The sequence below is a fragment of the Eucalyptus grandis genome, chromosome 8 (genome assembly GCF_016545825.1).
Source record: "Eucalyptus grandis isolate ANBG69807.140 chromosome 8, ASM1654582v1, whole genome shotgun sequence".
Lineage (NCBI taxonomy): Eukaryota > Viridiplantae > Streptophyta > Magnoliopsida > Myrtales > Myrtaceae > Eucalyptus > Eucalyptus grandis.
This window is the reverse complement of record NC_052619.1, coordinates 4,766,456-4,786,745: the sequence shown is the minus strand read 5'-3', so window position 1 is coordinate 4,786,745 and position 20,290 is coordinate 4,766,456. Positions and strand designations below refer to the sequence as shown.

The following is a 20,290-nucleotide window of genomic DNA, read 5'->3' as shown; positions in this document are numbered from 1 at the left end:
GTTTCTGACCTGTAAGAATACTCCCCCGAAGGTTAAGCTTTCATTGCCAAATGCATGTAACGAAACAACGTGCTTAATAAAACTCGGAAGAGCACAGATTTGGCACTACACTCGAAGTAGACTAAGTCGGGGGGAAACAAGCTTTACAAAAATTAAAACAATCTCGTTTTAGGGAAAGTGATTTCGTTCTTACCGAATTTTCTTTCGAACCCTAAATGAGTGAATGAAACACTGAATCAGAAGAGGCACTTCCAATACGCAAGGATAATGAAAATGAGCAGTGTAAACTACGGCTGAGCCGAACTCCGAACACACGAAAAGAAAAGCTCGTCTCCAATGCTGAACGGAAGCTGACACAAAAATGAATCAAGTGGAGAAGACGACACTGATCATAGCATTAATCATCGAAGACCAATAAATTTCATACCTCCCATGCTCGTATGAAGGTTCCGCGTTTACATTATATAATTGAGATCCTCAAAACTGTTTTTGAGGTCAAATGTTAAGGAGGTTTCTCATTCTTGTCAACATAAACAGGCGACCCGTATCCGGACAAAGGAGAAGGCGAGTCCGACAAGAAATGTTACCTTGCAACTCTTTTTACCTTTTTTTTTCTTTTTTAAAATATCTACATTCCCGTCCATCCTGGCTCTCTATACCCCGTTATTCCTACCTATTGTATGGGAACTCCGAATCGTTCTCGGTTACTTTGAATGGCTGAGGATGCTGGCCCGAGCAGTGGAGATTCCACATCTTGAAGTATGCCCGCTCCAGGTTTCTCACCTGAATTTTGATGTTTTACTAGATCAATCGATTGAAACCAAAATAGCTCACAACACACAGATGGCAATGAAACCAAATATAGAAATCAGGGGAATTGCCAAGATTTATTCACCAATTTCTAAATAATGGACATGTGCCATACCGGGAAGATGCACATAAAAATGAAGAAATAAAAGAGTACTTGAGCTCACCCATCGTGTTGTGTCGAACAGAGGGCAAGTCAGACGAGCTGCCTTAAGTCTACTTTTAAGATCCTCGAGCTTCGGTCGGTTCAATGCCAGTGAAACCGCTTTCTCTTCATATTCTTTCAGACTGTCGCATTGGATAATAGAAATACATCAGCAGCAAGAAAGGAATAGGGGAACATGACACTTGATGCTTGTGAACCAAGAATTTACACAACCTTTTCACCCAAACTACAGGTTGCAAATGCAGTGCAAACACGAAGAGTCAAAAGTTCCCATGCATGGACAAGGTCAAAAGTCGAACTACCCAATAGGCTACTCAATGGTGCATACAAGAGAGCAAGTATGCCAACCAAACCAAACCAAATATAGTAGTAACGGCAAGACAACCATAGACAAACGACCTTCCCCTCTTCATGGAAATAACTCGTTCCCACAGAACACACATGCGCACAGACACAGAAAGGGAGAGAGAGTACCTATTAACAATCATCTCCTCCCCAACTCCAGTAGCCAGACATAATGAACCCGCGACTCTTGTTGCCATTTTCTCAAGAGGAAGCGTCACCATCGGAAGACCAGCCCATAAAACATCAGTGCCAGTTGTGTGAGCATTACATAGAGGTCTGCCCATATAACAGCAAAATACACAATAAATTCCTTTTACCGTTGGCATAAATGAAGACAGCCAAGGAATTTAGGTTATAAAATCTGTCCGATGATGGAAACTATATATCATTTTTTTCTTGGTTGAGAATGGGAGAAAGCTAATAAAAGATATCTCACGTGTCAAGGAACAGATCTGCTAAGGCACTGCGCTTTATATGCTCATTTTTCATGGCAACATCTGTGAAAATAATTTGATCTGGTTGCACACCCCTTTGAGTAGCATCTGCCATGAGAAAAGAACTTTTAAAATTAATATTGACCCAGTACCCAAATTTAACTATCGAGAAAGCATCCATCAAAAATGATAACTTGCACAGATATTTTCAAAGGGCACAATGTCAGAGGAAAAACACACAATTTCTAAGTCTGGTTTCGCCTGCTGCAGGGAATCGGAGGAGCCAAAGTGCACTATTGGGCACACGCTTGAGAATATTGCACCTATTTCAATGATAATAGAGATCAAACGAGTTAAAACATCTCCAAAGGTCAAACTACCGAAAAAATGATAACCAACCAAAGTGGTATTACCAAGTGTTGACGATATCAGGATCCATCTTGTAAAGCTGATTGAAACAAGCAAATATGAATTTGTCCTCAGGTAATCCATAATCTGATCTTTTCGGGTGGCAACTGGAGTCCAGTACTTCTCGGTTTTTCTGATAATGATTGTAATAAAAGGAAGCTCTTAAAACACACTCCATCGATAGTTTGCCAAAAGAAGATGAAACAAAGTAAAGATGACTGACCTGCTTATAATCATTCACAAAGTAACAATGAGGAAGATGGACAAGCTTCTCAGAGTAGATGTGCGAAAGATGAAAAGGTGACACAAACTGCAATTGAAGATTTTGGAAGTCAAGTAACAGGTTGTAGCTTCAGGTGACAGAGAATGGAAATACTAAAATACGAATGAAATTGCCAACCTCATCTGTGACCAAATAATTTATATAAGATGCTCCTGTTGTTCCGGGAAATCCCATGTACGATATTTGTATAGGAGCAGGTTGCATGGCAAATATTTCATTTCTTGCCCCCTGCATAATCAATGGAATAAAAAGGGGTTTATTATGACCTTTGACGGGCAAGAAATATCAATTACTGAAGGGTGAAAACAAAAATCATGCACAGATTGGAAAAAAACAAGGATTTTTCAGGAAAATAGCAGCCTTTTGTATCAAATATTTTATTTAAGATTGACAAGGTCCAAATTATACAGCTTGTTAGATGTTTAATGGTGATACCTATAAAGATGGGTCTCAATTACATATGACATACTGAAAATACCGCCACTAAATCAGCAAATCACACACACAAACACCATACCTTTGTGTAGCCATTTAAATTGACAAGAATCTGAATTTTATGGTCGTTAATTAGCCTCGCAATCATGTCAGAAGTCATGGAAGAAACATCAATGAAGTGCTCTGCTTCTGACTGCGTCCGAAGTCTCCATTCAGTTCCATCATTGGCACTCAACGCATAGCAGAAGACCTACAATATAACCGATTATTAGATTGACATAGCTATGTGAAACCAGGCTATAGTTTCACATCCAACATACCTCAATGTTTTCTCTGCCATGCATGCCAAACACCGAGCCCATGAGGTGAGACAAGGGATGATTGCCAAAATCACTGCTCACGTAACTGAAAATCAAGGATGAGATGTGTCAGTGACAAACACATGAAAAGACTGATTGATTACAGCAATGTGCGCATGAGCAGAATAGACTTAAAGAAGGGGCAGGAAGGGGGAAGAGGGGGGCCTTACCCAACCCTTAGACGTCCACTCCCACCATCACTCTTGACAGGATATTGGGCAGGAAAGTTGAAAGAAGGAAGCGAGTAACGGGATGCGACAAGAGCACTGTACGCGGCGTACTTGCGACTGCAAAAAAGAGAATCATGAAAATGACTGCTGCAGCACTTTGTTATTCACTGCAAAAGAAAAGGCAGCATAACTCACCTGATTTCAAGTGCAAGCATCGGATCAATGGGATAGGCTATCGCATGAAAAGGCTGTACACTTGGAATCACTGACATCTGAAAGTAATATAAGGACACCATTATAAATTTAGATGCATGTATTCTTCACAGAGGCAATATAGAATATTTGCTTATGACAAAAGATAATTTACCTTAATCTGTCTCCTGAGTATCCCTTCCACTTCAGAAAACTTTTTCTCACGATCTTCCCAGTCGCAGACGCACTAAAAAAAATGGTCAAATCAACCGAAAAAAAAAAAATGTAAGCATTTAACATGAAACCAATAACAATTAAATGCATAAGGTTGCCTATACTTATAAACTCAACTTGACAATCCTTAAAGAGAGATTGACTTTCAAAGCAAACTTCATTAAACATGAAGATTTCTAACAAAAGGTAGAATTGAGCTTCCTCAGGAACTAAAAATGTACCTGATTACATACTATCTCCACAATATCTCAATATTACGTGTCTACTCCTCAGATTACACTCAGATTGAATTTTCATTTAATATCTCAAATACAATCTCACAGAAAATACTTAAAGCCCAAACTGCATTCTTTAGGCAATTATCAATGATGTAAAAGCATACAAAACCAATCACAGTGATTGAATAAATAACCTCCTGGACACAACTCATAAACTTGAACAGTAGCACGCAATCTTTCATCACTGCAGGATACCTCATTCCTATAAAAGTTCTGATAGTTCAGCCATGGACACTATCAAATTGAAGAGATCACACAAGAATCCAGTTGCAAAAGAGATTATAAAACTCTAATCATCTTACAGACCATCACATCAACGCCAAATTATCTTTTAGTAGTCCTATTAGTCAGGAATTGGAAGAATAAAAGTTAACCAATTCACAAATAAAGAGATGAAAGTTTCCCCATTGACAGGTGCAAGCGCAACTGTTCCCCAGGTGTAGATTTTTTGTCTCACTTTGGCCACGACTGCTATATACAAAACCAAGGGCCAAAATGAGAGGAGAGTAGAGTTCTTAAATACCTGCAATGTATGCAGAAGGTTGCAAGTTGCCTCTGGAAAATCAGGACGAAGAGCTAGTGCTTGCTTGTAGCTTTTTATAGCTGGTTCAACATGTCCACTGAATCCCAGCAAACCCATTAGAATCTTTTAATAGCTATAGAAACGTCTCAATGAAATCATAAGTAAGCAAAATACTAAACCTGTCCTTATAAGCTGATGCTAGATTTGCATGAGCCTCAGCCATTGTGGGTCTGATGTTAATTGCACGAATATAGTCTTGAATGGCTTCACTAACCCTTCCAATCTCCTTGTATGTGTTACCTCGGTTGACAAGTCCATCAGCTGCCATAGGATCAATTCTCAGAACTTCATTGTAGCATGTGATTGCATCAGCATAGTTACCCTGTGATGGAGGACAATAAAAGACAAATTAGACCACTTTCCTTTGAAAAAGATCATGTCCTTGACCTCTATGTAAGTGCGCGCACAGAGAGAGAGAGAGAGAGAGAGAGAGAGAGAGAGAGAGACCTGCTGCTTATATATTATTGCCAAGTTGTTAAAAGGAGCAGAAAGTCCCATTGTCACAGTAAGGGTAGCCTTATAAAAGGACGCAGCAACACTTAACATGTTCCTACAAAATCAACTTCTCAATGAGTACAGGTTCCAACTAGTACGTTGACAATAGGTAATAACAAGTGGCAAGTGGAGAAATGATCAATGTGATGGAAGTACCATTCCATGTATATGTTCCCCAGATTTGTCAGCGCTTGAGGATGGTTAGGTTGCAAAGAAAGACAGTGCTTCACAGAGTAGAATAAAGAGATCAGATATGGTTAAACATACAAAAACATGGAACCAATGGAAAAAAACTCTCAAAACTTACTCGATAGCAATTAATGGCTTCCTCAACCTTCCCAGAATCTTTTAAAGCATTACCCTAATCGTGCAAAAGAAAGCATTAATTGAAAAAAAGGGTAACCACAAGGATAAACCCTACATATCTGAAAGTAACGCGGAGAAGAGATGACAAACCAAATTATTGTATGCCTCCAAGAAACTCGAGTCAAAAGTAATTGCTCGCTTATAATTGAGAATGGCCAAATCAAGTTGACCTTGTTCATAATGAATACTGGCCAAGTTACCTGCGCCATCAAATTTCACAGATCAATAAGTTCCATTCAATTTAATGAATATAGTTTCAAATGCGTACATATCTAATTCAGTTTTGAATAGCTTATTAACATGTGGAAAAATCACTGATACCCCCAAATTTTATAGCATAGGCCATGCGCTTTCCAGTATCCTGACTATTTGACTTTTTTGAAGCACTAGAGAGGTCACTCTCGAAGAAATCAACTTCAGCATGTCTCACTTCCATATTTTCCACCAATATTTACACGAACATGAGGGAAATAAGCAAAGCAAAAACTCACCATATGCCATAGCATAATCTGGTCGAGACTGCAGAGCACGCTGATAGCATATAATAGCCTCTTGAGGCATTCCCAAGGCCTGGAAAAGGCAAAAGAAAGATCTTGTTTTTCACCAGACACTCGTCCTGGCTTTTGCAGCTACCCCACCTCATTAGCACAATATTGATAGCTTACCTTATAGACGTTTCCAAGGTTCAGGTAGGCATCTGAAAATGTTGGTCTGAGTTTCACCGCTTCCTATAAATAAAGGTTATGATTTTGAATCAGTTAAAGAAAGGAACCACAATGAGAACGCTCCCGACCACAATGAGAAGCGAACATCAACATCATTCCAGAAAGTCAATTTTGTACAGAGCCAGTCAACTGGATCAACTGGATCATTTCTTCATCACTGATTAAACAATAAATCTAACTATAGGCCATCACCTGACAAATACAAATGCACACTCAAGGACTCCTAATGCAAAATGCATATAATTTAGATGAAGAGAAATAAATTCAACCAGATTACTAACCTTATAATACTGAAGTGCCTTGTTAAGATCCCCTGCCTCCATGAAAAGGCCAGCAAGATTTGACCATGCGATTGCAAAAGTTGGTTGTATACGGATGGCCTCAAGGTAACAATTGAATGCCTAAAAAGTGAAAAAAATAGTCAGAAAATGCAGAAGTCGAGATTCAATAACCAACACATGCTTCCTGAACTACTCAGAAACAACTAAACGTAGCATATGAAGACAATATTTTCCTATTTCACCAAGCTATTCTAAAATTTGGTTGTATGCCTAAAACTGCACAAAAGATTTAATAACCAATACATCTCCTCAACCACTCAGTAAGAATTAAATACACAATATCTTCCCGCAAGATACACTGAGTAAAAGAAATATCATAACCATTTCCCCCACTATTAATAAATTATATACCTATATTTTTCACATTTGTACAGTTTCCTACAGCAATAAGAAATTCAATCCATGCAACGACTCCATTGAATGTCACTCCCAATTCTAAGAAGCATCAGTGTCCCAACATCATTCCCACCTCCATTGAAAGAATGGGCAAATAAAATACAACTAGAAAACACATGAACAGGCAAATCACAGAAGTGATTAAAGTCGTAAGTCATGTCACCTCTTGCACTAAACCCTGAGCTTTCATTAAATTTCCAAGATTACTTTGAGCATCAACCTGCAAAAGCAGGCAAAGGGAAAGTTAAAAACATCTGGAAATTCCAATGTATGCTTCTCAATCAGAGTGTAATAATACCAAGCGTGGATTAAGTTGCAAAGCCTGCCGACAACACTGTCCAGCCTCATTATATCTTCCTTTTCGCATGTATGCACTCCCTAAATTCGACCAAGCATCAGCAAAATTGGGTCGAAGCTGCAAATGTTATTTAACAAATTAAGATTAGATCATCAATCCGATGAATCATTCATCAAGACAAATTATGAGACTTAGAATGCCCTATAGAAGGGGCATGGCCCTTGGTCATACGTTTACAATTGTTAAAATCTATAGCACTAATTAGCACAGTCGCCAAACCAAAGGTTAGACGCTCCATACCAAAAAGTAATAATAGATCTCAGATGCCTCTTGGCCATACTTTTTACTATAAAGAAATTGTCCAAACAAGTTGGGAAGTAACTAAGTATCTTAACGATCTATTGGTGTTTCTGGACATTCAAATCTACATCTCAAACTCAATATAGGAGGAACATCATAAGAGGAAAATTTTTCTTATGTCAAAATAGAAGAACCCCATTAGTCAGAAGAAATCTTTTGAGCAGAATACAAACCTCGATAGCAATTAAGTAGTAACGAATTGCAGCATCAATGTTTCCCTTCTCCTGAGGAAGAAAACATGGAGGAAAGACCATCACAAACTAAACCCACATAAACCAACCAGCTTAAAAGCTGTACCTAGCACTGTCGAAGCTATTGTTCCATTACCTTCCATGCATTTGCCATATTTCCATAGCACTCAGCAAAATGCGGATCAATCTGAAGTGCTTCCTCATTCTTGGCTATGCACATATCTAAATCATGCAGCTACAACACTCAAACCAAGTCACCAAATCAGGTCCATCAACCTAATGTCATCTCATCATCGAATCAAAATAAACGTGGAACTCTGGAAACAACCTGATAATATATTGCACCAAGCAGAAGAAGGTTATCAGTCCGTCGGGGGTTTCTCTCATAAACAGCCTGGCTGTGCTCTAGTGCCTGCTTATAGCTTCCAGCTTTATATTTCTGATGGGCAAGGGCTATTAGAATGTCTTCATTTGCTACAAATAAATGACACAATTCAAAATGTTAACTCATTCATCAAAAGAGCCACAGGGAAGCTCAGAAACAATTTGGACAAAATGCAGCGACATTCATAAAAAAATAAGATAAAGCCCACATCATACAAACACGAAAACCAAACACGCCTTGATGAAAAACGGCAGTCTCACTACTAAATAGTAAAAACATGCTAAGGTGCTTTCTGTGGAAGTTTGAACTCAGTACAGTGCCCCCATTTGGCAAGATAAATAGAAATTCTGAGGTTCAAATACCATATAAGAACCCAGAAAACATAACTTTTACATGGGCTTCCTTTTTCAACCTCATGAGCAAAAAAAAGTGAGAGAATGAATAAAGGACACGAATTGAAAGCCCTCAAAACTTATCATTTTATGCCAGGCATTTGCATGCATCGCTACTCAAGATACCTGTGAAGCAGAAATTCTAAACAACCGTCAGAAAACCTTAAAACACAATTTTTGTACAATAGTGCAGCCTATCTTCTCTATGCCCAATAAGATCAGAAGTCTCTTTAGCCACGAGTGGTAACACCATCGCTGGATAGTTCTATTTACAGCATATATTAACTTGAAGATGTAAAATACTCTGCACGAGTTGATTTCGCAAGCAGTGAATCAATAGCTTACCTGCTTTTTCTTTTTTTTTATAAACAAATCAACTCAAATGATTGGATATCTTCTCAGAATTCTCCTTCTGCAACTTAAGACTACCGAAGAAACAGATTTCAGAAAGATAATGCATATCACTTGATATACATTTCCGGTTCCTAAGTCAACACTTTCACACGCAGCCTTGGACCTTATACATGTCCCAAGGCATATAACCACCGAAACCAAACCGAGTCATCTTGCAGATCCATATTGTAACTTATGAAGCCTTGGAGCACAAGTGAGTAAATTCCCCAATCAAAGAAATGAAAAGGAACATCCGCTCAATGACGAGAGATCTCATTATCAAAGTTAACGATGGAAATTGCGCGAGCTAGACTCGAACTGATAACCAGAATTATATAAGCAGCAAAAAGACGTCATGCCCAGGGATCACTCGAAACGATTTAAAAAGAAGATCAAAGGTATTAGCACCGTATTCCGACCTCCGACTCTTCCTCGCGATCGTCAAGTAATCATGACAAGCAGGTTTAAAAAAAAAAAAACCAGTGGCAATCGAAAGATCGAACAAGGCAAAGCATGATCACCGTAAAAACGGCACAACATCGGTGCACGCATGACGATTCAAGCTGATCGACATGCTGTCGCGGGGGAGAAAAGGTGGAACCTTTCAGGATTAAAAAGATAAAAAAAAAAAAGAGGCTATAGCGCAACCCGCATAAGAGAATCTCCCAAAAATCGAGCACAGAATTCCGATCCCAAACCCTAAAAACGCACCGAGAGCAAGGACAGTAACGCCCCAAAACAAAGACGAATCCCCCGAAAGAACCCGAAGAGAGAGACAGACAGAGAAATCGAGAACCTTCGCGAGAGTCCAGGGGCTGCGAGATCCTGAGGCTGGACAGGGAAGAGGAGACAGCATCGGGCTTGAGAGGCAAGGCGTCATTGCTGAACGCGGCCAATTGGAGCTGCTGCTGCTGCTGCTGCTGCTCCTGCTGGTGGTGGTGCAGCTGCGGCTGCGGCTGCGGCTGCTGGTGCAGCCGGGGATCGCTCTGCAGCGACAGCATTATTCGCGACGGAGCGGCGCGGCCGCGGCCCTCCTCTCCTCCGATCACCGATCGCCGCCGCGGCCCGGGTGGGCGGGGCAGAATTTTCCCTCGATCGAGGAGGAGCTTCGGATTTTCTCGGGAAAAAAAAAAAAAAGGAAAAACGCGGAGGAAGGCAAAAACGTCACGAGGTTTCTCGCGAAAATTCTCTCTCCTCTTTCTCGTATTTAAGAAGGAAAATTCGGGAATTCAGAGAATCCTCCCCCTTTTCTCTCTCTCTCTCTTAAAAAGCGCCTCCCCCTATGAACACGCGTTAAATGTCGAGGGCCCCGATCCCCTGCCTCGCGCCCCCCACGCGGTGGGCCCCGCAGCCCCCCGCCCCGGATGCTCGACACGTGCTGCCCTCGAACGTTCTCGAGACCCGGGGGGCGCATCGACGGTGTGGCGGGCGCGGGGGCCGGCGCACGGTGGGGGCCGGCGCAGGGGATCGCGGCCCCGGGCCACAGCGCGACGACGCGTGTGCGCCAGAAAAGTACGGGGCGCGGGGGGAGACAAGGTTGGTGAGGGGAGATGTTCCGATTTCAATTTCAACTTTGGTTAGGTTGGATCACATTTTATCCTGAAATTTAGACGTGCGCGATCTTGCAAGAGAATCCAATTCCAAATTAGGGCCCGTGATCCTGCCGCACGGGACGCGGTAAGACCAACTAAATCCGGTATCAAGGGATTTGTCTTTTCACATGATATGACATGGCTATGCCGTATTATATTCGGTACGACTTTTCTCACCTCAAATTTATGAGAATATAAGTCGGTGTAATAAAAATCAGATAAAGACATATCGGTAGATACACGAGTCGTTGAACATAAGGAAAAATTTACTCAATAGCGTGTCTTAGATTAATGTGAAGAGAAATTACTCATGTTACTTAGAAACGTGTTAAAAAGTATTAACACGAGATTAATCGTGCATAAATGTATTTATGGCATAGTAATATATAAGCAGTTGTAATTAAGAGAACATTCATATCATGTAGATACTAGACATGTTCAATAATCATGCTTGTTGAGCTATGTCATTTTCAAGTTGAACATACTTGTGTTATGCCCTTATTTCAACACGATATGATAGAAGAACAAGAATCGTCCTTATTTCCGATTTGCTAGGCCGGTCTTGCGTGCGATTCTCAAAATCAGTCCAAAAAAGGGAAAGCCAAATGAGTGACAAATTTGACAAGACCAAGCAAAAGCATAAAAAGATAAGTATCAAATCTGTATTTATATGTGCAAAATCGTTAGTTTGTACTCCCATATCAATTATAATTCATTATTAATTACGTATCAATTAGCTTGATTAAATATTCAATTTAATTGATTCGCTACTTATTTATGAAATATTAGAGATCAATGGGAAGGTCAGATTGAGTCGAGTTATCAAATTGACTTGACTTGTCGTTCGAGCCTACCTATCAACAAAAATACATGTAATATGTTCACGAGCCAAATCAGGTTTCCTCGAGCCCAATTAGGTTTGGCCAACAGTCCTTCTAGCTAGGTAGCCTTGCTCCACTTAATAAAATATATATTCGAGTTCTTGCTATATGAGTAGCTAGGTATATCTATTTAATTCGAATATATTTATTATGTGAGGAGTGTGAAGATAGGTTTAAATAACTAAAAACATTAAGAGAAAAAAAATCACGCATCACAAAATTAATATGTCCATCGCCAAACCCCCGCAAAAATAGCTAGTGGAATATTTCTCTGCTTTTACAAAAATAATTTGAATGGCCCGACCTTGCCCGAAATATTTATAATAAAATAATATGAAAAAGTGTCTGAAATTTTTTTCGTTCCAAAGTAGAAATATATTTAACTCTTCAATTGAAATTACCAATCTATCAAAATAAGAAAAAAAAGTGGTGCGAAATCGAAAAAGTGGCACGAAACATGAACAAATAATAGGAAGCTCCTGATCTTTACCAAAAAATAATAGGAAGCTCCTGATGAGCAGAACTCAATTGTGCTTCTCGATTGAACTTTTGACGAAGTAAACTTCTCCATCAAATTTGGGTCAAAACCTTAGTATCAAGTTAGGTATCTACACGAACTTCTGAAAAGGTCAGTCAGTTTCCAATATTTTGTTATTCAAAAGAGTAAGCAAAAAATTTCTTTCCATGATTTGTCGGTAATTTAACGGCCCTTTTATTAAATTTTAAAATGTATCTGGTTGTCTCTAAGTTACCAGCTTATATAACGATGTATTTTGTAAAGTTACCAACTTTCATAATAACCTAGCAACAATTATTCGTGCAATATACCAAAGTGGTCAATTTTACCATCTTCCATGTCTAATTACCAATCTTAATTTAAATGACGTATCAATTCTTCTTTATGATCAAGTTACCCACTAATTTTTTGTCATCCACTCTTATTTGATATACTTGCCGACCTTTGTTCGATTGTTTTTAAATGATCAACTCTTAAGTAACTAATCAATATTTATTTGGAAAATGCCACTCTACAAGTAGGGTTGTCTTAAGTTTACAAGTTAGAATAACATAGAACCTTTGAGTTTGGCATGGAGAGAGAATGGAGGGAAAGCATAGATAACTTACAAAGTTTTCTTTTCCTTTCCAACAAGAGATCAAATGCATTCATTACATAACAAAAGATATGCGACAGTTTTTCCAAGTCCAGTACACCAAGGAAACTCACTTGTTCGCCAATAACCAACGATGCATGCCAGGCTTTGCAGCAAGCTTAACAAAATCGACTACTACACTCAATCCACCTCTATTGACCTGGCTTAACCGACCTGCCAAACCAAACTCGAGACGCCACATATCAGATCCAGTACACAAAGCCTATGCATGGCTGTCGGGAACACTCATCTGAAAAGGCGATTTTCTTCTAACAAATTCCTCTAATTTACTCTCGCCGATGGTGTCGGGAACATGCACCTCGTTCAACACCTTCAAAAGTGCATTCTCATGTTCCTCTGAGAAATGAAATAAGTCCAATGAGAAAATTTTCGTGGGTATTGCATCTTTGCTTGTGGGCCTTTTCTCCACAACTTCGGCAATTGCGTAACATCATCCTGATTGAATCACGGCATCAACATCTTCAGTTCCATAACACTAGGGAGTGATAATTCCATGATAATCATCTGATCATTGTCTAAAGGCGACCGCTCGATGACCACAGGCTTCATTCCACTTCCTTCCATCTCCATACAAGAGGATTCTTCAGATAGGAGGTCAATGACTAGTGGCCTTACATTATCTACCTCTGCCCACGCGTGTAAAGGAGTCTTTTGTGGACAAATCATTTACAACGGGATTCATGGTAGCAACTATCTCCTTCTCATCAATGCATCTAATAATGCCAAATGGAGTCATCCTTTGGATATGCTCCAACTTTTCCTCTAATGAGAGCTTGTCCCTGCTTGGGTAGTGCCCCAGTTGAATATGTATACCATACACCGCAGCAAAGTCAATCTTAAACACCTTTGGAACATGTTACGCCTCTCCCAATATGGGATTCACCCCACCAGCACGATTAGGGAGGGAATTCTGTTGCACAATGAAAGCACTCCATTATCCATGAGGTCTTGAACTTTGGCTTTCAGTACCAGACAATTGTCAGTGGTATGGCGCTTTTCTCCCATATGGAAATCACAAGTGTTCGAAGGGTCCAAGCCAACGAACATCAGGGGACTCTCACGTGGGATCTCCTTGGCAATCATACGCTTCGCAATCAGCATGGGCGTGGTGGATCAACTGAGAAATATAACCGTGCATATTTCCTTATTGGACTTATTTCGATCCTCAAAGAAACATAAGAATGCACTTTCGAAGGTGTTGAATGAGGTGCATGTTCCTAAAACCATTGAGGAGAGCAAATTAGAGGAATTTGTTAAAAGACCAAATTACCTTTTCAGATGCCAATAACACCTTAAGAAAAACTCGAAGGTTGCTTGCTAATAGTTGCCATCAATGAAAAACCATCATATCTTAAAGATACTTACATAAGAATCTTCATGAAACTTGGCTATTAGTTCCATTTGCCAGTTACCTAGTAAATTCAACAATGCAGCTAATAAACTTATTCCAGGTGGCCATTGTCCCACGAGCAAGATAACTGGTATAACTGCACAAGGGAGGATATGCAAGATAAACAAATGTCTCAAACAAGTGGTGTAATCTATTGGCCAAAAAAGGATTATTGTTTAGAGGTTTCTCAAATGAAAAATCATTCAATTTTAATCAAATCAATGTGACAAGCATAGAGATTGCAGCTCACCATCCTTATTAGTGGAGCTTGGAAACTTATGTATTTGGAAAGGACATGGGTACTCACGAGAGGGAAACAGTCTATGTACTTCTATGGTTAGAAAAGGTTATCAACCCTAGAGTTGTATCCAATAGAGCTAGGCAGGGGTTCCCCAGAACCAGAGTAACAACTTCTTGCTTACCCAGTATAGCTTCACACATCAGAATGTGCCTCTTTTTAATCTCATCCAGATTAGATGCTAAGGCACTGCAAAACAGAAAGTAAGCTAAATGTAAGTAGTGGAACTGTTGACTGTTTGTGATGGATATTAACTTATCAAGAGAACCGTCATGGCAAGCCTTACTTAGAAAGCAACTCTATGTAATCATGCTTAGTATTTGAAAACGGTCTGACTGTACATCAACCTCATAACAATTACAGCATCAGGTTTTCAACCATAACACTAACACATTATACTTTATTTAATAATTTCCATATGTCCAAGAAAATTTTCTGCTACCACCTTTTTGAGTTCAACAAACAATTTAAGGGGAGCAATTCATATCTTAAAGATTCACCATAGAAAAAGCCTTTAAATCTCTAGTTTCTCAAAATTAACGGTTTAGAAACGATATGCAGCATATCACTTATTTCCAAAAAACGCAATTGTCCAGAATGGCCAAGAGTAGAAAAGGTATGTTAAGAGGTCTAGTGAGGAGTTATTACTTCTCAATGGAAAAAGTCAATTGGAGAGAAGTACACCCGAACACCATAAGATATGCTATGGATAGATTCCACAAATCATCTAAAACCTCAAGCTATGATGATACAGATTGTTCCTTTCTGCCCTGAATTATGTATGCTTAATGTTGGCATCGCTTCCTCATTGCTTCACCACTGCCTGAGGGAGAGTTGGTAATGACTTAACCCAAGCTAATTTCTGTGGAGAAGTCCCAAATAAGCTAGTTTGTATATTAGATGTCCTAGTCAGTATGGGATATGGTTCTCTGGCATGTTTTCACATTTTTCATTCCATATTAGTCAAGCTAGATGATTGGGCTTTCTAGGGTTACAAAATTAATTTTCTACCTTAACTTTCTCTAATTCATATTCAATTTGACTATTCGAATGCACCTTTACATCAAACCCAGTTACACCATTTACGAGTCAATCTATATACTAATATTATCCTTGCTAGCAAGAGTTAGAAATGATTCTATCTTTACACACAAAGGATATGCATTTAGATTATGATTGGATATAGAAATTGAGAATTTATCCAATATGGTATTATTTAGGTATGTGCTACTTGGACTTTTTTTTTCAGCATTGCTCTTAAAACATTGATATAATGGTAAATTCACATGCAAAGTCTGCATGTTGGCTGTCCTTTGACCATTTTATAGGACGTGTCAATGCGATAAATAAGCCATCAAAAATAGGGATTGACAATAAATGTTACTTATTACCCATCTTGTATATTGGAAATTTCAATTAGGTGCTTTTCTCTCTTTCTTTTTAGCTAGGATAAAATCAATTGCCATATAGATGAAAAACGAAGTTTGATATCCATAATCCATGAGACTGCTGTGCATGATTATGTTATTAAATACATTATAAAAGAAAAGGGAGTAACGCTTTTCAGAAAAACATATGTAATTGTAGAGTTGTCATAGTTTTCCAGATCTGTGAATTTTATTTATGCTCACCATAGTTCACTATAGTCCATATTATTTAGAACATGTCCCTTCTTAAACCCAAGAAAAACGTGTAATATTGGCTATTAGGACGTTGACATAGTGGGTACCGGCAATTTTTTCAAGACTAAGATAGCCAGCTGAAAGTGACCAAGCTTCAACGATACACATAAAGGCATGATTAGTTCCACAATCTCACTGTACCAACCATCCTTCTTCCAATTAAATATTGTTTAAAAATGAATTTTGGAATTTCAAATTAGAGTTAGGATTCTAATTGTACTTATCTTGAGGAAGAGTGGTTGAATTGGGATAACACGGAGTACCTACCTGGTGTTTAGTTTCTTATATAGCCACAGGTATAGAGGACTTTTCAGAAAGCATTTAGTACTGCAAAGAGCTACTTCAGTTGCTAGTTCTCCCAAAAGAGATAAAAGAAAAACGCGTTCAACGAGGTATTATCTGGTAGATTTCCTAACCAAACCAACATGCAAAGAGGAGCTAATCGTGCTTTGAATCTCTAGACATGTAAAAGATTAAGGGAGTTATAATACTCAGAAAGGTGACATACCATTTTTTTTCCCTCGAGTGTCCTTCCAAATGGATTTAATCAGCACTGTGGAATTGAACAGATACAACTTCTGCCAATCCACAAATTTTTGCCTTCCTAATGTCCATGATAACTCAGGTAGATTGTGCTGATTTCCAATTTTTGGAGCCTCGTGGTTGATTATCTTGATCATGAATAAAGCAATTTGCAATCGATTTTCTGAAGCGGCTACTGGAAGTGCTTTTCCAGAATCCTCTGTTTCAAGCAAAAGAATTCTGTCCCTTTCAAAATCTCTCTGTACCAAAATTTTCATAGATCAACCTTGAAGGGACATTATAACTTCACACTGCATTTACTGGTTTTAAAAGAGTCTGCCTTCCACAGCTCTGATACCGAATCAATAAGAGTGTTGTAGGTCCACCTAGTCTTTGCTCTGTTTTCAAGTTCAAAGGAGTAGTAGATATCTTCACAACTCCTCAAGAAATGCCCTTTACCAAATGCAGTGAGAACCAGAGGGTCGGTTTCCATCTCCACATCCCTGTAGAGGAATCCCAGCCTTCTCCATGCATCTAAAATTGGAAATCCATCGAAACCAATTCGGTTTGCATCTAATAATACCCCAACAGTCACAATATCGGGTTTCAATCCTTCGGCTGGCAGCCTCAAGAGTAAAGTTCTCAGGTGCTTAAAATGTTTCATCTTCAAAAGGGCCAGAAAAACAGTGTTTGAAAGTGTCATGCTCCAAGGAACTCCCGCTTCTTCCATTTCCCCGACAACCAAGTCCATGCCTTTGATACTCAAAAGACAAGCATTAGAAAGGAGCCGCAAGAACCAAGGAAGATCACTACCACTACTTGAAGAATAATGGCATCCCAGATCATCCAGCCTAGAAAACATGTAGTTCTCTATATAAGTTCCAGCCAATTTTCTGATAAGATCCTCCTTTAGGGGAATTTTCGCGTTCAAAACCCTTATGTAAGCCTTCTCCATCTTAGCTAAAACACCAAAGTTGGCATATGCGTCGAGCATTGATACCAGAGATGATGGCTGCAAATACATTCTCCTAGAAAACATTGTTCGCTGCAGTTTCTCCATCTGTTGAAGTAACCCAGCACGAGAAAACTCTCGGATAAGCAAATTATAAGTGACATGGTCAGGCGAACATCTGTTTAATTCCATTTGCTTTACACACATTCCCAACTCATCATACATTTTATATTTTCCATATGCTCGGATTAGCCCATTATAGGTCTTGTTATCAGGGCCCAAGTCATTTTCTCTCATTTTGTCAAGAAACAATAATGCATCATCAAAGTTCCCTCTGTTGGCATATCCATGGACTATTCCATTGTATATATCTACAGAAGTACTCAGATTGTTATTTTTCATTTCTTGAAATGCTGAAACTGCGTCATCCATCAGACCCTCTTCACATAACAACAGTATTATCGTCTCATAGTTGAACTCAGTAACACGAGACGGTTTTCTGGCCTTCCACATATCAAATACCTATAAACCAGATCATGATTAGACTATTTCTCCAAAGGTCGTAAAAAGTTAGTACCTCAAAAAGTGCAGGAAAAGGGAAGATGACAATATTCTCGAACACTAAAGACCCTTACAAATCATTGAAGCACTCTAATTCACATGGCATCTTTTCATGACTGTACAATTCCAATTGGTATTGTGGGAAGTGTTGCACAATTATAGCAAAAGGCTTCACCTTTTACATAGTTTCTATTTTGTCGCCCCCAACAAAAACTAAAATCGAAATAAAAAATTTCTACATCATAGCACCAATCAGAATATTATCCCCGACCAAGTGAACGCATCGCATTGGACTGCCATCAGTTTTTTTATAATTAAGTTATTCATTGGCTTACCAACTATAGATAAGTGAAGGGCTAGATCCACTACAAGCCCAAGTATCACAACTGCCATATTCAAAGCCTAAGGAAACATTCAAGCAGTAATCACATCCTCTTGTCACAGTAGAAGTAGGAGTTGGATTATGGAAGCGACGATTCACTACAAATAGCCATGTAATTCAACTCCACGTCAAATCCTCATTGCCCATTTCCTCATTTTTATCTCTCAGCAACCAAAACACACGGCACCATAGGAAGATTCTACTAAAGCACCAAACTCTAAACCAACCAGAAAAGCTCCGCGAACTCAAAGGTCGAAACTTGTCAAGAAACAGAGCCGCACGATACCTTGAGAACTTCATGGGACCTCGAAGCGTGCCGCAGGGACTTGACCACGGCCCAGAACTGGTCCCGCGTCCAATCTCCATCGCCTTCGAGCAGCCGCAGAGGGCAAGAGCCCTCCTCGCCGAGCCTCTGGAGCAGCGCGTTGAGCCTCCGGTGCTCGTGGAAGGCCTCCACGAGGATCGCCCTGTGTTGCGCGGAGCCGCGACGCGGGGCTTCGATTTCGTGGCGGGACCGGAAACGGGTGTCCGGGGATCTCGACTTCTTGCCGCCGCAGATGCCGCCGCCGCCGCCGTTGCCGCCGCCGTGGACGGCGAGGCTTGTGGGTCGCCTTGTGTGGGGTTTGGGAGCTGCGAGCGCGAGCGAGAGGGCGGCGCCGATGCCGCCATGGATTTGGAACTTGATGGCGGCCTCCATGTTTGGCGTTTGGCCGTCCGTTTCTCTGAGACTTCTTCCTCTGCTCTTCAGTCCCTTATCATATCTTGAAACTCCATAATCATTTCTCTCTCTTCTCAAAGGTATAATTGAATACAAGTTCTTTTATTTTTATTTTTTTATTTTATATGCTGTATTATATACACTTAATTTTTATTTGATAAAGAAATTAAAGAGGTATTAAGTAAGTCCTTCCTCTGTGTTTCCAGCTAATGTTTATCGGAATTTGTTAAGCTAGATCTGACCATGGATATGTGTCGCTCACTTAAGCTTTCAAATTAGAATACATGTTTAGTCTTATACTTTTGAAATGATCAATTTTCATTCGTGTACTTTGTATTAGTGATTTAACCCATCCCATTTATATTTAAGTGAATATTTAATTCACTTTCATTGCATTCTCATCCACGATTTTGTTGAAATCTCGAATCAAGACCAACTATTAATTGGTGATTCCTACATGGTATAAGGGATGCTTGATGGATCAAGATAAAATTCCACAGATGTAATTACAAGACGACACCATTTTGATTGGTTAAAAGGGAAGAAACAATGTCATTTTCATGCACCATAGACGACTCAGCTAAGTAAACAGGCACTTATCAACAAATAAAGTCACCTCATCAATTTTCCCTATTAATTTGAATAGAGAACTTAATTGCATCAACGTTACAAGTTTTATGATTTGAATGCAATATATGAAAAGTTTAGGACTCAATTATAATTCCACAACAAGTTTTAGGTTTCTTAGTGCATTAATCCCGATTTAAAGCATTAATTTTTAGTAAAATATATTTTCAAGGCACAATAAACAGTCACCAAAATTATCTTGCAAATCCCTTTGGTTGTATTTGGCAGTTATGATAAAATTTAGGATATAATAAAATCTATCACATTATGCATTTAATGCTTGCTCAAGATAGAATAAAGTCATATAATAAATTGGATAAAATTATCTCTAGAATGTGGGATAAAGATGGATATGATTTTTAATATTCATAATAGGAATTTTTTTCTCAAATAACAATTTTCTTATATTAAAAAATTAAAATTATTAGATAACATTTACATTCTAATATAAGAAATTCAAAATAACAAAAAATAAAA

The 20,290-nt window shown here is 39.1% G+C and overlaps 2 protein-coding genes across 7 annotated transcripts; both read right to left on the bottom strand.

Moving 5' to 3' along the window:
• Positions 1–366: 366 nt before the first annotated feature.
• LOC104428688 (probable UDP-N-acetylglucosamine--peptide N-acetylglucosaminyltransferase SEC) lies at positions 367–10,255 on the bottom strand. The gene is made up of 28 exons (XM_010041648.3): positions 9,833–10,255; positions 8,195–8,340; positions 8,003–8,101; positions 7,849–7,899; positions 7,316–7,432; positions 7,181–7,237; positions 6,562–6,681; positions 6,221–6,283; positions 6,047–6,125; positions 5,646–5,755; positions 5,497–5,550; positions 5,346–5,413; positions 5,142–5,244; positions 4,814–5,016; positions 4,635–4,731; positions 3,775–3,846; positions 3,603–3,679; positions 3,408–3,524; positions 3,199–3,283; positions 2,961–3,128; positions 2,561–2,671; positions 2,384–2,470; positions 2,166–2,293; positions 1,993–2,075; positions 1,755–1,860; positions 1,448–1,594; positions 975–1,095; positions 367–783 (listed from the first exon to the last, which is right to left on the bottom strand). Exons 1-28 carry the CDS (start codon positions 10,035–10,037, stop codon positions 670–672), a joined length of 2,988 nt encoding a protein of 995 aa, XP_010039950.3. The 5' UTR covers positions 10,038–10,255; the 3' UTR covers positions 367–669.
• A 2,375-nt stretch (positions 10,256–12,630) lies between these two features.
• LOC104428685 (pentatricopeptide repeat-containing protein At4g14190, chloroplastic) lies at positions 12,631–19,233 on the bottom strand. 6 transcript variants are annotated; one of them, XM_018866315.2, is made up of 5 exons: positions 18,755–19,233; positions 16,560–18,047; positions 14,322–14,558; positions 14,047–14,168; positions 12,631–13,898 (listed from the first exon to the last, which is right to left on the bottom strand). In XM_018866315.2, the coding sequence occupies exons 1-2, from the start codon at positions 19,163–19,165 to the stop codon at positions 16,872–16,874; spliced, it is 1,587 nt and encodes a 528-aa protein (XP_018721860.2). In that variant the 5' UTR covers positions 19,166–19,233; the 3' UTR covers positions 12,631–13,898; positions 14,047–14,168; positions 14,322–14,558; positions 16,560–16,871. The 6 variants fall into 6 exon arrangements, with proteins under 6 accessions (XP_018721860.2, XP_039156747.1, XP_039156746.1 ...); XM_039300813.1 differs by having other exon boundaries at positions 14,494–14,558; XM_039300812.1 differs by having other exon boundaries at positions 14,047–14,558.
• Positions 19,234–20,290: the final 1,057 nt, after the last annotated feature.

What these genes read in the sequence shown, in the direction of transcription:
- LOC104428688 (XM_010041648.3), bottom strand. Translation starts at nt 10,037, where the DNA reads ATGCTGTCGCTGCAGAGCGATCCCCGGCTGCACCAGCAGCCGCAGCCG. An exon ending in AGTGGACGTCTAAGGGTTGG is followed by an intron (nt 3,284 to 3,407) that starts GTAAGGCCCCCC and finishes CTTGATTTTCAG; the next exon opens with TTACGTGAGCAGTGATTTTG. An exon ending in ATGGCAGAGAAAACATTGAG is followed by an intron (nt 3,129 to 3,198) that starts GTATGTTGGATG and finishes GTTATATTGTAG; the next exon opens with GTCTTCTGCTATGCGTTGAG.
- LOC104428685 (XM_039300811.1), bottom strand. Translation starts at nt 19,165, where the DNA reads ATGGAGGCCGCCATCAAGTTCCAAATCCATGGCGGCATCGGCGCCGCC. An exon ending in GGTCCCATGAAGTTCTCAAG is followed by an intron (nt 18,048 to 18,754) that starts GTATCGTGCGGC and finishes TCTGGTTTATAG; the next exon opens with GTATTTGATATGTGGAAGGC.